The 18,956-nt window shown below is 36.4% G+C and overlaps 1 protein-coding gene across 1 annotated transcript; it reads right to left on the bottom strand.

Annotated features, from left to right (window-relative positions):
* Window positions 1–1,138: 1,138 nt before the first annotated feature.
* LOC134282159 (uncharacterized) lies at window positions 1,139–5,227 on the bottom strand. The gene is made up of 2 exons (XM_062764601.1): window positions 1,436–5,227; window positions 1,139–1,222 (listed from the first exon to the last, which is right to left on the bottom strand). Exon 1 carries the CDS (start codon window positions 5,208–5,210, stop codon window positions 1,740–1,742), a length of 3,471 nt encoding a protein of 1,156 aa, XP_062620585.1. The 5' UTR covers window positions 5,211–5,227; the 3' UTR covers window positions 1,139–1,222; window positions 1,436–1,739.
* Window positions 5,228–18,956: the final 13,729 nt, after the last annotated feature.

Below are 18,956 nucleotides of genomic sequence, written 5' to 3'. Positions count from 1 at the left end.
GCTACAGTCTCGACAGAGACTTCTGGTTTTTTAATGTTCTAATTTAAGATTTTTCTCATTTTCTTTTTTTAAAACATGCTGTGTTAATATTACAAATGACACGAAGGGTAACCTTTTAAAGAGGAATACAGTTCCTGAGGCTTAGGATAGAGAACCTAAATGTTTAACCAGAAGTCTCTGTCGAGACTGAAGCTCTACTGGTTTGTTCTTGTAGCAATGGAAGGGAAAAGTTCTTAAGCAGTTGGGAATTGAAACTTTACCACAGCAATAAAAAGAATAATGATCCTTGATTAAGTCTCTTTATGTTCTTAGTATAGCCTACTTGCATGCCACATTATATTATAAGGGGACGACCATTTGATTCTGAGGGGGGGCCTGGCAGATTTTGGAAATAAATAATCTGTCCCTGAAAATGTTGAAAATAAATAATCTGTCCTCCTCTGCAAAGAAAATAAATAATTTGACCTTGACTTATGATATTTAAATCTTGTGAAAACACCTTTTTATTTCCGTGTAATTTAACCTCAGAATCTTCAATTCAGTATTTTTTTTTGGCTCGCTTCGCTCGCCATTTTAGAACGAAATATTTGAAATCAGATTACCAGACTGGATACTTGTAGTCAGTTGATCAACATGACAATGTGCACTTAGTAGATGTGATGAATCACTTTAAATACAAGCCAATTCTTAAACTCCACAAAAGATAAATTTTCTTGTCAAAGAATTATACTTCCCGATAAATTAATACAAAGTATACAGTGGCGGATTTAAGGAAGGCATACATGTGTATGACCCCTCCCCTAAAATTTCAAAGTATGAATTATATTAATATTGCCATACTTTAGTACAATACCAATATTTTTGTGCCTAGTTTTACTCTTAAAATACACGTGAAAAACCCAAGAGCTTCAGAGGGCGAACCCCTGGGCCCCCTTCATTCAAAGTATGATATCACTAGTATTAATTATGTCATACTTTGGAACATAACTAACCAATTCCTAAATAATTGTGCCTGGTTTTACTCTTAAAATACACAAAAACCCACGAGCTTCAGGGGTCTTCGCCCCCTGAACCCCCTTCATTCAAAGTATGATATGACCAACATTAATAATGTCATACTTTGTGTGTTCTCTACTCTAGTACCAAAGACAGTACAGGTTCAATTCGATGTCCTTTATTTATATTCACATAGAAATCCTTCGATGTGTCTGACATAGATTGACTACAAAATAAATTTAAACATAATGAATAATAATACTCAATACTAAATGTACACATAATATAACTTTTTATCCGTATAAATCATGACATGAAAAGCGCTCCTTACATTTAACTTTGTAAACATTGATATTATTAGAAACTCCTACTTCAATTAAACGAAACAAGTAAATATAAACAGCCGGCAGCATGTAATAAACAATCAATGGATAATTACCGTGATGTATGTCTGGTACTTTCAATAACTTTCAGTTAAAACATGTAGAACACAACTTTACACTGAATATGGCGCTCGTGCAATTTTGGTAAACATCATAGTAAAGTATTATTCGGATAAATTTGGAATATACAGAAATCGAAAGTTACGGACTAAATTGGAATTCGAAATAAAATATACAGGTTGTCCATTACACCGGCCCCTAAATGTGTTTTTACAAAAACATATTTCTTAATAAATCAAAAATGGACAAAACAATCATCTAAAATGAGATCAATCACTTTACGTTTAACTGCACGGAGGTTCACTGATTTGTTTTCTCTTTTTCACAATCTGTTTCCAAAAGAAGACAAAGCTTTGTGACTGGTCGCGTGAGAATGGAAGACACTGTCTTTATCCTTGCAACGCGTACAACATCATACTTGTCCTTTATCACTTCTAGCACTCTGCCAAGATTCCATGTGTTTCTTGGAGTGTTTTCCACGATGAGAACTAAATCACCTTCTTGTAAGTTTCTTTCCTGCTTCAGCCACTTCTGCCTCTGTTGGAGAAGGGGTACATATTCTTTGATCCAACGCGTCCAAAACACATCAGCCAAATACTGTATCTGTTTCCATCGACGTTTTGCGTAGTTGTCCGATGCATGGAAAATTCCAGGGGGAAAACTCTCTCCTGATCGCATGAGTAATATATGATTTGGCGTTAGTGCACAAAGGTCATTTGGGTCATCTGAAGCTTCTGTAAGAGGACGTCCATTCATGATGGCTTCAATTTCACAAACCAAGGTTAACAGTCCCTCATCATCCAAATGAATCGTTTGTTCATGCAGAACAGAATACATGATTTTCCTGACTATCCTAATGAGGCGTTCCCATACTCCTCCGAAGTGAGACGCAGCTGGTGGATTAAAGCTCCATTCAATTCCTGACTGTAATAATTGACTAGAAATTCTGTTCATATTCCAGGAATTCAGCGCTGTTCTTAGCTCACGTTCTGCTCCTACCAGATTTGTTCCATTATCAGACAGTATATAAGTTGGTTTTCCTCGTCGTGCAATAAGCCTTCGAATGGCGTCAATACAGGAGTCTGTATCCAAGGAAAAGGCAACCTCTAAATGTACAGCTCGAGAAGATAGGCAAGTAAATATGACACCGTATCGTTTTATTATGCTTCTTCCTCTTTTAAGCTCAAACGGACCAAAATAATCCATGCCCACTCGAGTAAAGGGGGGGTCATCAGCTTTTAGTCTCTCGCTGGGAAGGTCCGCCATTTTCTGTTTCAAAGCAGGTGCCTGATATTTTCTGCATATAACGCATCTGGAAATGATTGACTTCACAATTGATGACACACCAAGAATCCAATATTTCTCACGGATACGTGCCAGCGTTGAATTTTTCCCCAAGTGTCCGACAGATTTATGTGCTTCCTCTGCTATCAATCTGGCTAATACAGACTCTTTAGGAATAATTATTTGATGTTTACTGTTTAGAGTTGTATCCAGTTTCTTAAGTCTACCGCCTACACGTAGAACTCCATTATGAACAATTGGGTCTAACTTGGCTAGTTTTGATGACCTTTTCACAACTCCATTTTCACTTGAATTCAAGTCTTTAAATTCTTGGGCAAAATACTTCATCTGCACATACTTCAAAATGTTTGTTTCTGCTTTGTCAAGAATGTCTGCATTTAATGAAGGTCTTTCAGTTTGTTTAGCATTTTTCAATCTGTCATGCTTCTCCTTCATTTCCAATTCTTGTATTTTCTCTTCTGTAAATCCCTCTGATACCATTCTTGATCTCTGTTCACTTTTCCTCTCTGCTATTATTTTGAGGTTTTCTCGTGCTAAGAGTAGCCATCCAGTCACTGTTTTCAGCTTCTTCCATGAAGAGAAGTGCCGGAGTAATCTTTCAATTCCTTCCACTGTTTCTGTCTCAACTGCTGTGTTGACACTCTCCTTAATTTCAGCACTGTCAATTTCTAACAAGTCACTAGCGATTTCAGTAGATGGCCATGAAACATCTGGTTTCCATAAAAACTCAGGGCCGCTGAACCATGATGCTGAATCTAGAAATCTACTCACTACTGGTATTCCCCTTGATGCACAGTCTGCTGGATTTAATTTCGAGGTGACATAGTGCCACTGGTTGATTGTGGTTGCTGCATGAATAATGGCAAGCCTATTTGCGACAAATGTGTGAAAGCGAGTTTTCGTGTTCTTTATATAACGAAGAACTGACATGCTATCTGTCCAGAAGTAAACTTGATCAATTTGGTAATCCAACTGTTTTGTGACTATCTTGCATAATTTCACTGCTAAGGTTGATGCCGTCAACTCAAGTCTCGGTATTGTCACTGTTTTTAATGGTGCCACCCGCGATTTCCCAAGAACGAAGGAACAGTGGATTTTTCCAGTTTCACTGACAAGTCGTAGATATATCACAACTCCAATTCCAACTTCACTTGCATCGGCAAAACAGTGCAACTCCTGACATGTCATCTTCCCGAAGTCCTGTGGTTTGTAGCATCTTTTAAGTGTCACATTTTCAAGTTCCTTTGCTTGTGTCAGCCAATTTTTCCAGTCCTTTAGTTGACATCCTGTAATCTCTTCATCCCATCCAACTGAATTTTTGCACATTTTTTGAAGAAGTGTCTTTGCTGTCATCACAAAATGTGATACGATACCAAGAGGATCAAATACTGAGCTCACTATAGATAGAATTCCTCTTCTGGTCATTGGCTGATTTTTAATGTTTATCAGGAATCCTAAACGGTCACTGTTAACAAGCCAGTACACACCTAGTGCACGTTCTACGAGTGTTTCACTTTCACATTCGAGGTTCCATTTCTGCACATCTTTGGCTCGATCTTCTTCTGGAACAGATTCTAACACTTGTTTGGAATTACTTATCCATTTTGTCAGATGGAAGCCACCTTTACTACAAAGTGTAGACAGATCTTCAATGAGTAACGCTGCTTTCTTCTCTGTGTCAACCGAAGACAAACAGTCATCTACATACATGTTCCTGAGTACTGTGGTCATAACTGTAGGGTCAAAGTCAGAACCATATTCTTTAGCTGTCTGTTGTAGTGCATAGTTACAGCAAGTAGGAGAGGAAGTGGCTCCAAAGATGTGAACTTTCATTCTGTATTGTTCAGGGCTGGCATCCAGATTGCCGTCCTTCCACCACAGAAATCTTAGACAGTCTCGATCTTGTTCAGGGATAGATACTTGGTGAAACATTGCTTCAATATCTCCTTGAATAGCAACTTTCTCCTGACGAAATCTTAAAAGTACACCAAGTAAACTATTTGTAAGGTCGGGTCCTTGGAGTAACTGGCTGTTTAGTGAAATCCCCATATAAACTGCAGAGCAGTCGAACACAACTCTGATTTTCCCTGGTTTTTTATCATTGTAAACTCCATGGTGTGGGAGGTACCATACTCTGCCGTCCTCTCTTTGTAACTGACTCTGGGGAACAGGTTCCGCATATCCCTTCTCAAACAGTTTGTTCATAAAAGTCACATAGTCATTTCTAACCTTTGGATCCCTTATCAGTTTCTTCTTCAGACTCTCAAGTCTCTGAAATCCCTGCATGATATTGTTGGGTAACTGAATCAAAGGATCCTTAAACGGAAGTCCAATCGAGTAATGACCATCTCGAATGTGAATCGATTCTGAAACTTGAGTTAAGAAGGTCTTATCTTCTAAAGAGTTTTCTTTCACATCATCTTCAAGACGTTCTGGAAAGTCATAGTTTATGGAATCTTTCACCATTTTTTCTAAGTTTCTGTCTCTTTCCTGAGCATCTTCTATAGCCACTCTGTTTACGTCAATGTATCTGATGCATTTTCCCTTATGACATTCCATACGATCCATCCTAGTCTAGTCCTTGTTGCATGAGGAGAACCGCTTGGCCCAGCAATTACCTCGAATGGAGAGTAAGCATCAGGTACATTATTCCCAATCATAATTCCAATTTCTGCATCAATTTCAGATGTTTGAATCGTTGACAGATGTGGCCACTGTTTTAATTCTTGCTGTGTTGGAATGTGTTCCTTTGATACGGGCATGCATTCTTTTGTGTACACATTTGGTAGAGTTATAATATGCTCCATCGAAAGTCCACATACTTGCAACCCACTGACGACGTACGTGTTTAGTTTCTGGGAATCCCCCATTGTCTTTATGGTGATTTGTTTCTTCTTCCCACTTGCTCCAAGTCTATGCATTATGTTTTCTGTACAAAATGACACACTGCTGCCAGAGTCAAAGAATGCATAAGTTTCTATGCTATATGGTTTATTTTTCAGTTTTACTCTCACTGGAATAATCGCCATAGCACAGGTTGTTTCTCCGGCCCCTTTATCACTAAAGGCACTGATCTGAGGTTTAGAGATCTTGCATGTAGTTTTGACATCCGTTGACACAGGATTAATGTTTTCTTCATCTGTAGGTTTTGCTACACATTTCGTAGGGTCATGTAGGATCGTAGGGTGACGTCTGCTGCATATGGAACACTGAAGTCTAGCTTTACATTTTTTAGTAACATGGCCTTTCCTAAGACATCCATAACACTGTCCATTATTTCGCAGGAAGTTGTATCTATCTTGAAGTCCTTTGGTTACAAACTTCTTGCAGTCATTCAGTGCATGGGTACTACTTTCACAGAATTCACACTTCTGTTCTCGTACTTTAAAGTCTTGTACATGTACTTCACTTGTGACATCAGTAGACGCGACAGCTCTCTTCTGGTTACGATCCTGATTCTTGGAATTTCCACCAATAGATGCGTTACCATATGTGGGATCGTTCGATTTCTTAGCTTCTGTTTTCACAAAACTAACAAAGTCTCTAAACTTCACTGTTTTCTTGGTTTCCTTAGTTTTCAGCACAACATTTCTCCACCTATCATGCATATACGCAGGAAGTTTTGTCATAAGTCTCTTTATATTATCTGAATAGTCTAATACAGAAACACTATCGATGCTTTCAGCTGCATTCTGACACTCCACCAGGAACAAGGAGAACTCATCTAGCATCTTTGCATCCTTCACTGCTGGCCAGTCTAACGCCTTCTTTATGAATGCTGTTGCGATTACTTCATTGTCTCCGTATCGCTCTTCAAGTTGATTCATAGCTGCTGTGTAGCCTCTGTCTCCCGACATATGACTAAATCCAGACCCTACTCTGTGTGCTTCTCCGAAAGTCAATTGTTCCAGATAATTCATTCTTTCATCATTGTCTTTCGTATTCGTTACAACTTTAGTATTGAATTGTCTAATGAAACGTCTATACTCTAATGGATTTCCTCCAAATTTCCTTATTTCTGCTACCGGTTTTCGGAGATATTGTACGACACACTGTATAGCGTCTGATTCAGATATCTGTGGTTTTGTTTTAATATCAAGGCAATGACGGTCAAGTGGAGGAATTTCTTCACGCTTGGGTGTGAATGTCTCTGCATTCGGATTCAAAGGCCTCTCAAACAAGGACGGTACTGACGCAAAGTCACTATGAAACAAAGGCGTTTTTGGCGTTGGTTTTGGCGCTAATGTTCTATGATTCAAAATATCTATGTAAGAATCAACATCACGCAAATCAGCATCCTCATATCTTTCATATTTCTGAAGAACTTCTGTTTTAGCATTCGCAATAGCGATATTTGTATTCAAATCCAACTCTTCTTCTTCAAGTTTTAGTTTCACCTTTGCTAACTCTAGTTCCTTTTTATGGGAAAGTGCTGCTTTGCGAGCTTTCAACTCAGCTACTCTTTGTTCCTCTTCAAGACGTTTGGACGAAATACTGGAAGCTATAGATGTGTGAGACTTGGACTTTTGTGATTCCTCCTTAATACTCTGGTGACCGTAGGAAAAGAACTCTTCTATTTCTTTCTTGAAGTTCATGAGGAACACATCATAGTCATAATGAGCCTTAAGCAATTCTTCTTTCTCATTCTTGTCAGTAAATTGAGGTATAAGTTCATCAAATATCACAAGAAAATGTTCATAATCTTCAAGCCAAGAAGCATACTTTTTTCTTACTGTTTCTGGAGATTCATTATCAGAAATAAGCTGTCTAATCGCACCACTTGTTAACCTCAGTGTTCTGAAAATTTTGTTGTACTGTTCATGTTTATATTCTCTTCCTTTTTCCAGTCAATTTTCTGTTTCGTGTTCCCGGTTCTGTTTCTTCTGTAGCAGGCATTATGCTCATAACCTGGACCGTTCAGCGACGGAATCACGTCAATGTTGTGTTCTCTACTCTAGTACCAAAGACAGTACAGGTTCAATTCGATGTCCTTTATTTATATTCACATAGAAATCCTTCGATGTGTCTGACATAGATTGACTACAAAATAAATTTAAACATAATGAATAATAATACTCAATACTAAATGTACACATAATATAACTTTTTATCCGTATAAATCATGACATGAAAAGCGCTCCTTACATTTAACTTTGTAAACATTGATATTATTAGAAACTCCTACTTCAATTAAACGAAACAAGTAAATATAAACAGCCGGCAGCATGTAATAAACAATCAATGGATAATTACCGTGATGTATGTCTGGTACTTTCAATAACTTTCAGTTAAAACATGTAGAACACAACTTTACACTGAATATGGCGCTCGTGCAATTTTGGTAAACATCATAGTAAAGTATTATTCGGATAAATTTGGAATATACAGAAATCGAAAGTTACGGCCTAAATTGGAATTCGAAATAAAATATACAGGTTGTCCATTACACTTTGCTACATAATAACCAATACCACTATAATTGTACCTGTTTTACTCTTAAAATACCCGAAAACCCAAGAGCTTCTGGGGAATTTCCCTCCCTTGGCCTCCACCAGTGCTTCGCCCAGACCCACTGGGGGCCTTAACGCGGCCCTAGACCTCTTGCCTGAACGAAATTATACACGCCCCCATCCTGAATCCGCCTATGGTATATAAATAATTAGTCTTTTAGAATCAATCGATCAAGGTGCCGTAAGACAAAGAAGAAAATAAATAATCTGTCCTCGATAATCTTGAAAATAAATAATCTGTCCTTGACAGGCATGAAAATAAATAATCCATCTCAAAATAATTTGCCAGCCCCCCCCCCCCCCTCAGAATCAAATGGTCGTCCCCTATTCAGACTTAAACTGCAGGAGGAGTAGCATTTTAAAAGTATTTCACAGAAATTTCTATTTTTAGAAACCACTGCAACACCGTTCATCGAAATCAAAAACCGATAAACAGAATTGTGTATCTTTTGTAGTCTATTTTTGTGCCTAGTTATATTGAAATCAGACCAAATCTGTAGGAGTAGCATTTTGAAAGAATTTCACAGAAATTTCTATTTTTAGTAACAACGGCAACACCGTTTATCGAAATCAAAAACTGATATACAGAATCATGTATCTTAGTGTAGTCTACTTGTATGCCAAGTTATATTGAAATCAGGTCAAAACTGTAGGAGGAGTAGCATTTTGAAAGAATTTCATAGAAATTTCTATTTTTAGTAACAACGGCAACAAACTGTTAATCGAAATCAAAAACCGATACACAGAATTATGTATCTTAGTGTAGTCTACTGGTGTACCAAGTTATATTGAAATCAGACCAAAATTGAAGGAGAAGTAGCATTTTGAAAGAATTTCACAGAAATTTCGATTTTTAGCAACAACGGCAACACCGTTCATCGAAATCAAAAATCAATACACAGAATCATGTATCTTAGTGTGGTCTACTTGTGTGCTTAGTTATATTGGAATCAGACCAAAAATGTAGGAGTAGTGTTTTGAAAGAATTTAACAGAAATTTCTATTTTTAGTAACAACGGCAACAAACTGTTAATCGAAATCAAAAACCGATACACAGAATTATGTATCTTAGTGTAGTCTACTTGTGTGCCAAGTTATATTGAAATCAGACCAAAACTGTAGCATTTTGAAAGAATTTCACAGAAATTTCTATTTTTAGTAACAACGGCAACAAACTGTTAATCGAAATCAAAAACCGATACACAGAATTATGTATCTTAGTGTAGTCTACTTGTGTGCCAAGTTATATTGAAATCAGACCAAAACTGTAGGAGGAGTAGCATTCTGAAAGATTGTTTACAGACAGACGGACAGACGGACGGACGCATTACTATCGCATAAGCTCTTCTGGTCTCTGACCAGTAGAGCTAAAAATGATACAAGTCTGTTCTCATTTTATGGTCTTATTATTCTGTCATAAAAACAGTGAATTGATCGTGCACTGTTGTAAGATTGATAAATCTGACATTGAAAATTGATGGCTTACATTATAAATTTAAAATAACATAGAAAATTTAAACCTTGATTTGTCTATTTCACCAATACACAGAGTTTAAGGGTTTAATGAAATCTCAATCTGTATTTAATGCAAATGTAATCAAATGTAACTCTTTTTATTTTTAGTATTTTAATCCATATAATTACAAATTTTAGGTTCAGTGCTGAATTTCAATAACAACTTATCCTTTAAATCTTAATTACACCAACTAGCCCTTGTTAAAATGTTAATTTTATTCGTAGACATGTATTGAGTGGTGTGTAATTCTATCTTTTTTCAGGAAAACTATTTGTAACACAGGTGTAACATCTTACAGAAAAAGAGGTCAACACATGAAATAATCAACTAGGTAAAATACTCTACTTCATAGTATTACAGCGCGTGCGCGGCTTTCTTGGAGATGTCGCGAGAGATTACGTTATTTTACACGCTGGGTGCAACATGTCGGACGCTGATCATCCTGATGCCGGGTTATAAATAGCAGCTAAAAGTATGAGTAAAAAAAAGACCATTGTTGTGTGGTTAACTGTTCAAACAGGAGGTCCAATTTGCCCAAAGGGCACGCTTTTCACCAGATACCGGCAGCACCGATTTCCCGTCGTAATGCCTGGATAAGAGCAACGGGCAGGAAGCTTGGTAAGAAGCGAGGAGAGATGACAATTACAGAGAATACAAAGGTGTGCGGTTTACATTTTGTGTCGGGTAGAAAGAGCAATGATCCCACGAATGTTGACTACATTCCCACTCAAAATTTACCGATTCAGATAAGTACTGCCTCTAAAAAACAACGAACAACAGCGAACGGGCTCAGAATTATTCCACAGCAGTGAATAAAGCCATTTCTGATAAACGAAAAATTTTACAAAAGTCTGGAAAATTTTCATTTCCACTCGATTTAAAAGATATACAGAATGAAATTGAAATATCTGATGATCAGAATTCTGAAAATACAAGCGATATATTAGTGGAGTTCCCTGTATCCCCTGGTGCCACGCCTGATCATACTTACTACAAATTTTGGGTGACACCAACCAAATTTAATTTAGACAGTGCAAATTTCTGTACAGACACTTCCTCACAAGCTGTGTGTGAAACTGAAAACACCTCAGTACAGACTGAAACTGTTATTAGCTCTACCTCATATTCTACAGGTGTTCAAGTTGACACTTTTGAAGGACATACTACTAACCTCACAAATATTCATCTTAAACATCACCAAAAAACTTATTAATGAACTACAAGAAAAAGTAAAACTGCTTGCTAAAGAAAATGCATGTTTAAACAAGAAATTGTTTTGTGTTGAAAACTTATGACTTGTAATGAAAATGCCCAGTTTTACACTGGTTTACCAAATTTAGAAACGTTCAATGCTTTATTTACCTATTTTGAACCAAAAGCATCTAAAATGACCTATTGGCAAGGAAATGCAACTACAGCTCGAACTCATGAAAACAAAGGCCCTTCCAGGAAACTGAGCCTTAAAAATGAATTTTTTGCAGTTTTAGTACGTTTAAAACTTGGGCTTTTAGTTGAAGATATTGCTAACCGCTTTGATATTTCTGCATCTCTATTTTCAAAAATATTTAACACTTGGATTCGTTTTCTACGTCTAGAGTTGGAAGTGCTGTTTCCTTTTCCTTGTAGGGAAAAGGTACAGAGTTTAAGACCAGATTCTTTTAGCAAGTTTGAAAATACTAGAATAATACTGGACTGTACTGAAATTCCTATCCAAAAACCTTCAGCTTTAAAAGCTCAGCGAGAAACATGGAGTTCTTATAAACATCGAAACACGCACAAGGCGCTGGTTGGAATAACTCCTGATGGAACTGTGTCCTATGTGTCAACTTTGTATGGAGGAGCTGCATCAGATAAATTCATTGTTCAAAACTCTGGCATACTTGACCTCATAGAACTGGGTGACAATGTCATGGCCGATCGAGGCTTTGAAATTGATGCGGAGCTAAATAAAAGAGGTGCTAGTTTAAACATTCCCCCATTTCGCAATGGAAATTTTCAGTTGTCCAGTGAACAGGTAGAAACTACACGCCGAATTGCTGAGGTTAGAATCCACATTGAAAGAGCGATTCAGAGAATAAAAACTTTTCACATTTTAGACAGAACTATGCCTCTAAGTTTGCATATTGTTGCTGATGATATTTTTAAAACTTGTGCATTGTTAATCAATTTTCAGACTCCTATCATAAAATGAATGAAGTATAGTTTTTGAGATTTTAGGTAATATCATTTGTTCTGCACACAGTTGTTGAAATAATGTACATGCAGTTACTCTGTACAATGTAAGCCGGACATATGCATATTATTACCTGTAATGGTCTATTCAAGGAAATCAATTTTTTTCCTAGCTATCATGCTTTATAATACTTCACTTTAGATCTATTGTAATGCATGTTTTGCTTTGATATTACAAGAAAAATGTTTTTTGCTACATTAAAATCTTTGAAATGCAGAGAATTTTTTGCATTTAATTCTCAGATTGCATAACTGTAAATTAAATTAATACAAAATTTAAGAGTGATTTGCAAAAGCATTCAATTGGCTGACTTAAATTACAGTAAAACATGCTTCTAACGAATGCCAGGGACAATTTTGCTTTGTTATAAGTGTAATTCATTATATACAATAAGTTTACAGTATTATTTCTTTAAGGGGACTGAAAATCACTTTGGTATAAGCATCAATTTATTATAAGGGTGATCGTTATAACCATGGTTTACTGTACGTATAGTATGCATGTTTTCCTTCAAGTATTATTACCTACTATGTTAGTGAAGCAAGTATTACAAAATATATCTTCAATAATTAAGTTTTCTTATGAATAGAAATATATAGACAAATATTAAAAGGAAATAAAGTAAGTTCAATTTATCAATTTTTTAATAATCTTTGAAATTTCGTTATAAAACATGTAAATTTCATTATATTTAATCTCAACGGGATTCAAAATCAGTTCGCTATATCTGTAAATTCTTCATATCAGAGTTCGTTATAACCATAAAATTTTACAATGATTTGTTAAAAATTTTGCTGGGGACCCAGGAAAAGTATTTGCTATATCCGTGAGTTCACTTTATCCGAGTTCGAACTAGATGAGTTTTGCTGTATCTGAACTGTGGATGTTTCCAAACAAGTATCATTTTTCCTTAATTTATTCCTTAAAAATAGTAGAACCCTTCAACATGTTCATTGTCTAGTGATCTTTACTCCTTAATCATAAAAGTACATACTACTCGACAAGTAATAATGAATGTGAATTACTCATTAATAATGACCATACTTGACTATCCTGATATTGTGTATAGTTTTAGGCTCTGTCTTTCTCTTTGCTGGTTTGTTCCATTGGCACAATTTTTCTGTAGAAGACCTGTCCTCTGGTAGATCTTTCAGTCCCTTAGCAACAAAGTCATCCAATGCAAACAACAGTGCTGCTATATGGCTGCATGCCTCACCCTTCCTACAAATTATAGTCTAAAGTAATTAAAATTGTCATGTCAGGCCTCAAAGGGCAATTTTTTAAAACCAAATTTTTCATGCCCATAAGCAGTACATGTATTCATATTTTGTATTTATTTTCTCTAGCACTGTCGAATCTTCAATATCCATGGGTATCAAACCCATATCCATGAATTTATTCTAAATGTATTATATTTTATTTGTTTGATATTTGGCAGAAATTTATGTTTCAAGTTGGCATAGATTTGATTTAGCACTATCTCAATGTGCGCGATATAAATCTACATAAACTAGGGCTAATTGTAACGGGAACCGTTACAGATGTTCCCCAAACGCTCCCCAACTCCCTTTTGGTGCCTTATTCCCTGTAAGCTTCATTAAATAAGACGAACTCTATGCCTTTTAGACTATAACAATGTTTTCCCAGAAGTATATTCAGTATATTCAAATTTATGCATTGCACGCATGCGCATTTGAATGCATGTGTGCATAATGACCATATCATCTTGTCTACACTGTTTAATATACTAGAAATTACAGCGTTTTATCCAAAAGTATTAAAAAATACGTTTTAATCTAGTGTATTTGTAATTTTACTCATTTCACGTGCATGCATGTGCATGTCGACTGTATCTTCTTGTAGGAGTCTGTTATGTTTGGCTATGTTCTAAATCCCATCCTGTTTGGTTGAAAAACGAGGAAGTTATAGCCATTTTAAGTTTAAGCCAATCAGATTGCAGCGCACGTGTATGCGCATGTTTTCACGACAACTGTTATATATCATATTGTAGGACATCCTAATGCATGATTATGTTTAAAATTTCAAAGCATTTCGTCAAAAATTAAAAAAAGATATTGCGATTTTTGTTTCAGCGAATCACAGCAAAGCACACCTGCATGCACGTGCATGCATGTGCATGACGACCATACCTCCTTGTGGGAGTCCATTATGTTTGTCTATGTTCTAAATCCCATACTGTTTCGTTGAAAAACAAGGGAGTTATAGCCTTTTAAAGTTTAAGCCAATCAGATTGCAGCGCACGTGCATGCACGTGTTTGCATGACAATTGTTATATATCATATTGTAGTACATCCTAAAGTATGCCTATATTTTAAATTTCATAGCATTTCGTCAAAAAACAGAAAAGATATTGAGATTTTTGTTGCAGCCAATCAGAGCGAAGCGCACGTGCATGCGCGTGAGTTCGTGCTAATTTGACAGTGTCACATTATCTACACTATTAATATATCCTTATTAAATGAGTTTTAAAATATTTCATCAGAAAATGTTAAAGTTATGGCTATTTAAAGTATATCCGTCATTTCACGCGCCCGCACGTGCATGCGTATGCGCGCAAAATAACCTTCGTGTTGCACACCTACACTACACACCTATTAACCCTAAAAAGGTTTTAGCTCAGTTTGGTGAACAGTTTCTGAGAACACTCGCGGACAAAAAAAGTACCGGAGAACAAAGAAGAAAAAAAAGAATAATAATAATAATAATAATAATAAGAAACCGAGTAAAAACAATATGTTCCCAAACTCCGTTTGGGGAACATAATAAGACATTTAGAAATGTACATGATTTAGCAGACAATGTTTTCTGCTGAATAGAATACACTGCTAAATAAAATCCATTTAAAGTATATAATAATCTATGAAATAATGAAGTATTGTTAAAAAAAGTAGCTTGTGCTTTATACAACAATTAAGTGTTGTTTGATTTTCTTTGTTTGTTTGGTACCTGACACAATTTTTCTTTTTTAAGGTCACTGAATTAAAAACAAATATGTCTGCTTGCCCTCTTCCAGGATGAAAGAATGGGGATGGTAGGGCCTCGGGGAGAATACAGTGCTTAATAACAGTGCCTAAGTAGTTTATAAATTTAAACTACTGCCTTGCTGGATGGTCTGTTAAAGTGTATTAATAAAACAGGGAAATTCCATGCTCAGAGCTCATTATCTATTCATGAAATAAGTTCTCACCCTGCGACACGATCACAGGATCCACCCTGGACTTCCCCTTCGAGACTTAGACAAACGTACGGTTTGTACACTCTTTGTGCCATGGAAGCCATCACCTCAGCCCGTGCAAGGAAAGAGTTGTCCATCTGCAGTGACGAAATCTTCTGCACATACCCCTCCTCAAAAAACTTGTACGCTTTTAACGATTTGTAAGCTCTCATACCTTCTTTGTCAAAAGTCTTGTTTCTACTTTCAGTCAAATAATGCTTTAATTTGCCTACATCGAACTCAGGAATTTTTGATAACGTACGAACCCAATCCCCCTTTTGATGCAGAAACCACTCGCGCGTAAATCTGTCTGTTTTCTCCATCGCAATGGTTGCTGTTATCGTGAAAGTAAGATAGATCTAAATTAAAAGCAATGTTGACAAAGTTCGTTACGCCATCTTTGCACGTTGCACCCAGTCTGTTCAAGTCTCGCATCATCACGCGTGACTTGCGGCGAAGCGCATCGGTGATGCTGGAATCGCATTCGATCAATTGTTTACCATGAACTAGAGTATTGTATTCCATGAAGGATAAATCTGAAAACCATTACAGAAATTGAAATTATTTAAAAAAATGATTTTGTAAATTTCAATTCACATAGCAGTGTTATAAAATACTTGCATATCACATGACACTTGATGAATAAGGCAGAACTGTACATTTACAAGTCTTTGATGCCTTCCTTTATCACATTAGGGTTAAAAAACAAATTGAGTGAAAAACAAAAATTATCATATGCAGATTATGAAGATGAGGCCCATTGGCAAGAAGGCTCACCTGAGTATCAGGTACTTTGGTTCTCTTTAAGTCCTGTATGTATAAACAAGAGGCCCACGGGCCTTATAGGTCACCTGAGCATTCTGCAACAACTTTCCAGATATTGAATTTGATTCATGTTTTAAGCCAGATGCTATATGGCATTCACAATTTTGAAAGAGGCACCATTGATCATCATATCAATACACTTAGCAGTTGCTTAGCTTGGTTTATTGATTTGAAAATGTCCAATAATAAGTTCATAGGATCTTCATGAATGTTTCATGAACATTTCATGAATAAAATTCATGAAAAATTCAAGGAAATTCATGAATTATTCATGATCACGTCGCAGGGGTACTGAATACCCATATGCAAGGTAGGGGAACAAAAATGCATTCCAACTAATCAGTAATATTCAGCAATAATCAGTAGTGCCCCTAACACTGAAATAAATCCCTGATCCTAGGTTTATTTTAAAAAGGCACCCTTAAAATTGCCTATAAAAAAATGAATGTTTTATAAATACAAAGGAGCAGATTTCAAACAATTAATTCATTTTCAGTATATAAGTAGAGCCCAACCCCCATCCCTGACCCTGGGGCCTTGAAATTCACAATTCTGCAAGATTAGGGCCCTTGCTCATCATAACTATATAGGTAGTTCATCTGCTTCATACCCAGAAACAGAGGAGAAAATTTTCAAAGATTTAATGTATTTTCACTATATAATCAATAGAGCCCCCCCCCCCCAACACCAGAACCCCTGACCCTGGGACCATAAAATTCACAATTTTGGTAAAAGCACTCTTGCTCATCATAACTATGCACTTAGTTAGTTTATTTAATACCTAGGAACAAAGAAGAAGATTTTCAAAGAATTCATGCATTTTTAAAATATAATCTATAGAGCCCCCCCCCCAACACCAGAACCCCTGACCCCGCTACCATAAAATTCACAATTTTGGTAAAAGCACTCTTGCTCATCTTAACTATGCACTTAGTTTTTTCATTTAATACCTAGGAACAAAGAAGAAGATTTTCAAAGAATTCATGTATTTTCACTATATAATCAATAGATTCCCCCCCTAACCACCAGAAGCCCTAACCCAAGGGCCATAAAATTCACAATTTTGGTAAAAGCACTCTTGCTCATCTTAACTATGCACTTAGTTTTTTTTTATTTAATACCTAGGAACAAAGAAGAAGATTTTCAAAGAATTCATGTATTTTCACTATATAATCTATAGAGCCCCCCCCCCTCCCCACAACACCAGAACCCTTGACCCTGGGACCATAAAATTCACAATTTTGGTAAAAGCACTCTTGCTCATCTTAACTATGCACTTAGTTTTTTTTATTTAATACCTAGGAACAAAGAAGAAGATTTTCAAAGAATTCATGTATTTTTACAATATAATCTATAGAGCCCCCCCACCCCCAACACCAGAACCCTTGACCCTGGGACCATAAAATTCACAATTTTGGTAAAAGCACTCTTGCTTATCATAACTATGCACTTAGTTGGTTTATTTAATACCTAGGAGCACAGAAGAAGATTTTCAAAGAATTCGTGTATTTTCACTCTATAATCAATAGAGCCCTCCCCCCCACCTTACACCAGAACTCTTGACCCTGGGGCTATAAAATTCACAATTTTGGTAGAGGCACTCATGCTCATGATAACTATGCACTTAGTTAGTTTATTTAATAACCAGGGGCAGAGAAGAAGATTTTCAAAGAAACATGTATTTTCACTGTATTTAATCAATAGAGCCCCGCCCTAACACCAGAACCCCTGACCCTGGGGCCATAAAATTCACAATTTTGGTAGAGGCACTCTTGCTCATCATTACTATCTACTTAGTTGGTTTATTTAATACCCAGGAGCAGAGAAGAAGATTTTCAAAGAAATAATGCATTTTCACTATATACCTATTTAGCCCTGCACTAGCACTAGAACCCCTGACCCCAGGGCCATGAATTTAACAATTTTGGTAGAGGACTCAATGCTGATTACAATCATGCAAACAGTTTGACTGCTTGATGTCCAGGAGTAAAGAAGAAGATTTTTAAAGATTGCATTAATTTTAGTGGTTTTGGCCCCACCCCTCAGGCCCCAGGGGGGGAGGGATCATGAAATTCACAGTATTTGTTCCCCTTCACCCATAGATGCTTTGTGCCAAATTTGGTTGAAATTGGTTCAGTGGTTGCAGAGAAGAAGCTGAAAATGTTCAAAAGTTTACGAACGACGTACGACGTACGACGAACGACGACAGACGAAAACGGATAGCAATAGGTCACCTGAGTTTACTCAGGTGACCTAAAAAACAAACCAGAAGTCTCTGTCAAGACTGTAGCTCTACTGGTTTGTACTTTTAATAAAGGAAGAGAAAAGTAGCAGTTAGGACATAAAACTTTAACCCAGAAGTCTCTGTCGAGACTGTAGCTCTACTGGTTTATACTTAATAAACAAAGGAAGAGAAAAGTAGCAGTTGGGACTTGAAACTTTAAAACAGCGATAAATAGAAAAATGATCCTTGCCGCTCATCAAAATAAAAACCGATGCATAAAATTAAGTAATCTTAGTATAGTCTACTTGTGTGCCAAGTTATATTGAAATCAGATTCAAACTGTAGGAGTAGTAGCATTTTGAAAGAAATTTCACAGAACTTTCTATTTTTAGTAACCACGGCAACACTGTTTATCGAAATGAAAAACCGATGCACAGAATTATGTATCTTAGTGTAGTCTATTTGTTTGCCAAGTTTTATTGAAATCGGACTAAAACTGTAGGAGGAGTAGCATTTTCAAAGATTTTCACAGAAATTTCTATTTTTAGTAACCATGGCAACACCGTTCATCAAAATCAAAAACCGATGCACAGAGTTATGTATCTTAGTGAAGTCTACTTTTGTGTCAAGTTATGTTGAAATCGGACTAAAACTGTAGGAGGAGTAGCA

Source organism: Saccostrea cucullata, unplaced genomic scaffold, assembly GCF_032062105.1.
Source record: "Saccostrea cucullata isolate Sc308-1 unplaced genomic scaffold, CSIRO_AGI_Scuc_v1 ctg13126, whole genome shotgun sequence".
NCBI classification, from domain to species: domain Eukaryota; kingdom Metazoa; phylum Mollusca; class Bivalvia; order Ostreida; family Ostreidae; genus Saccostrea; species Saccostrea cuccullata.
The sequence above is the reverse complement of the archived record's forward strand: the minus strand, read 5'-3'. Positions and strand labels throughout refer to the sequence as shown.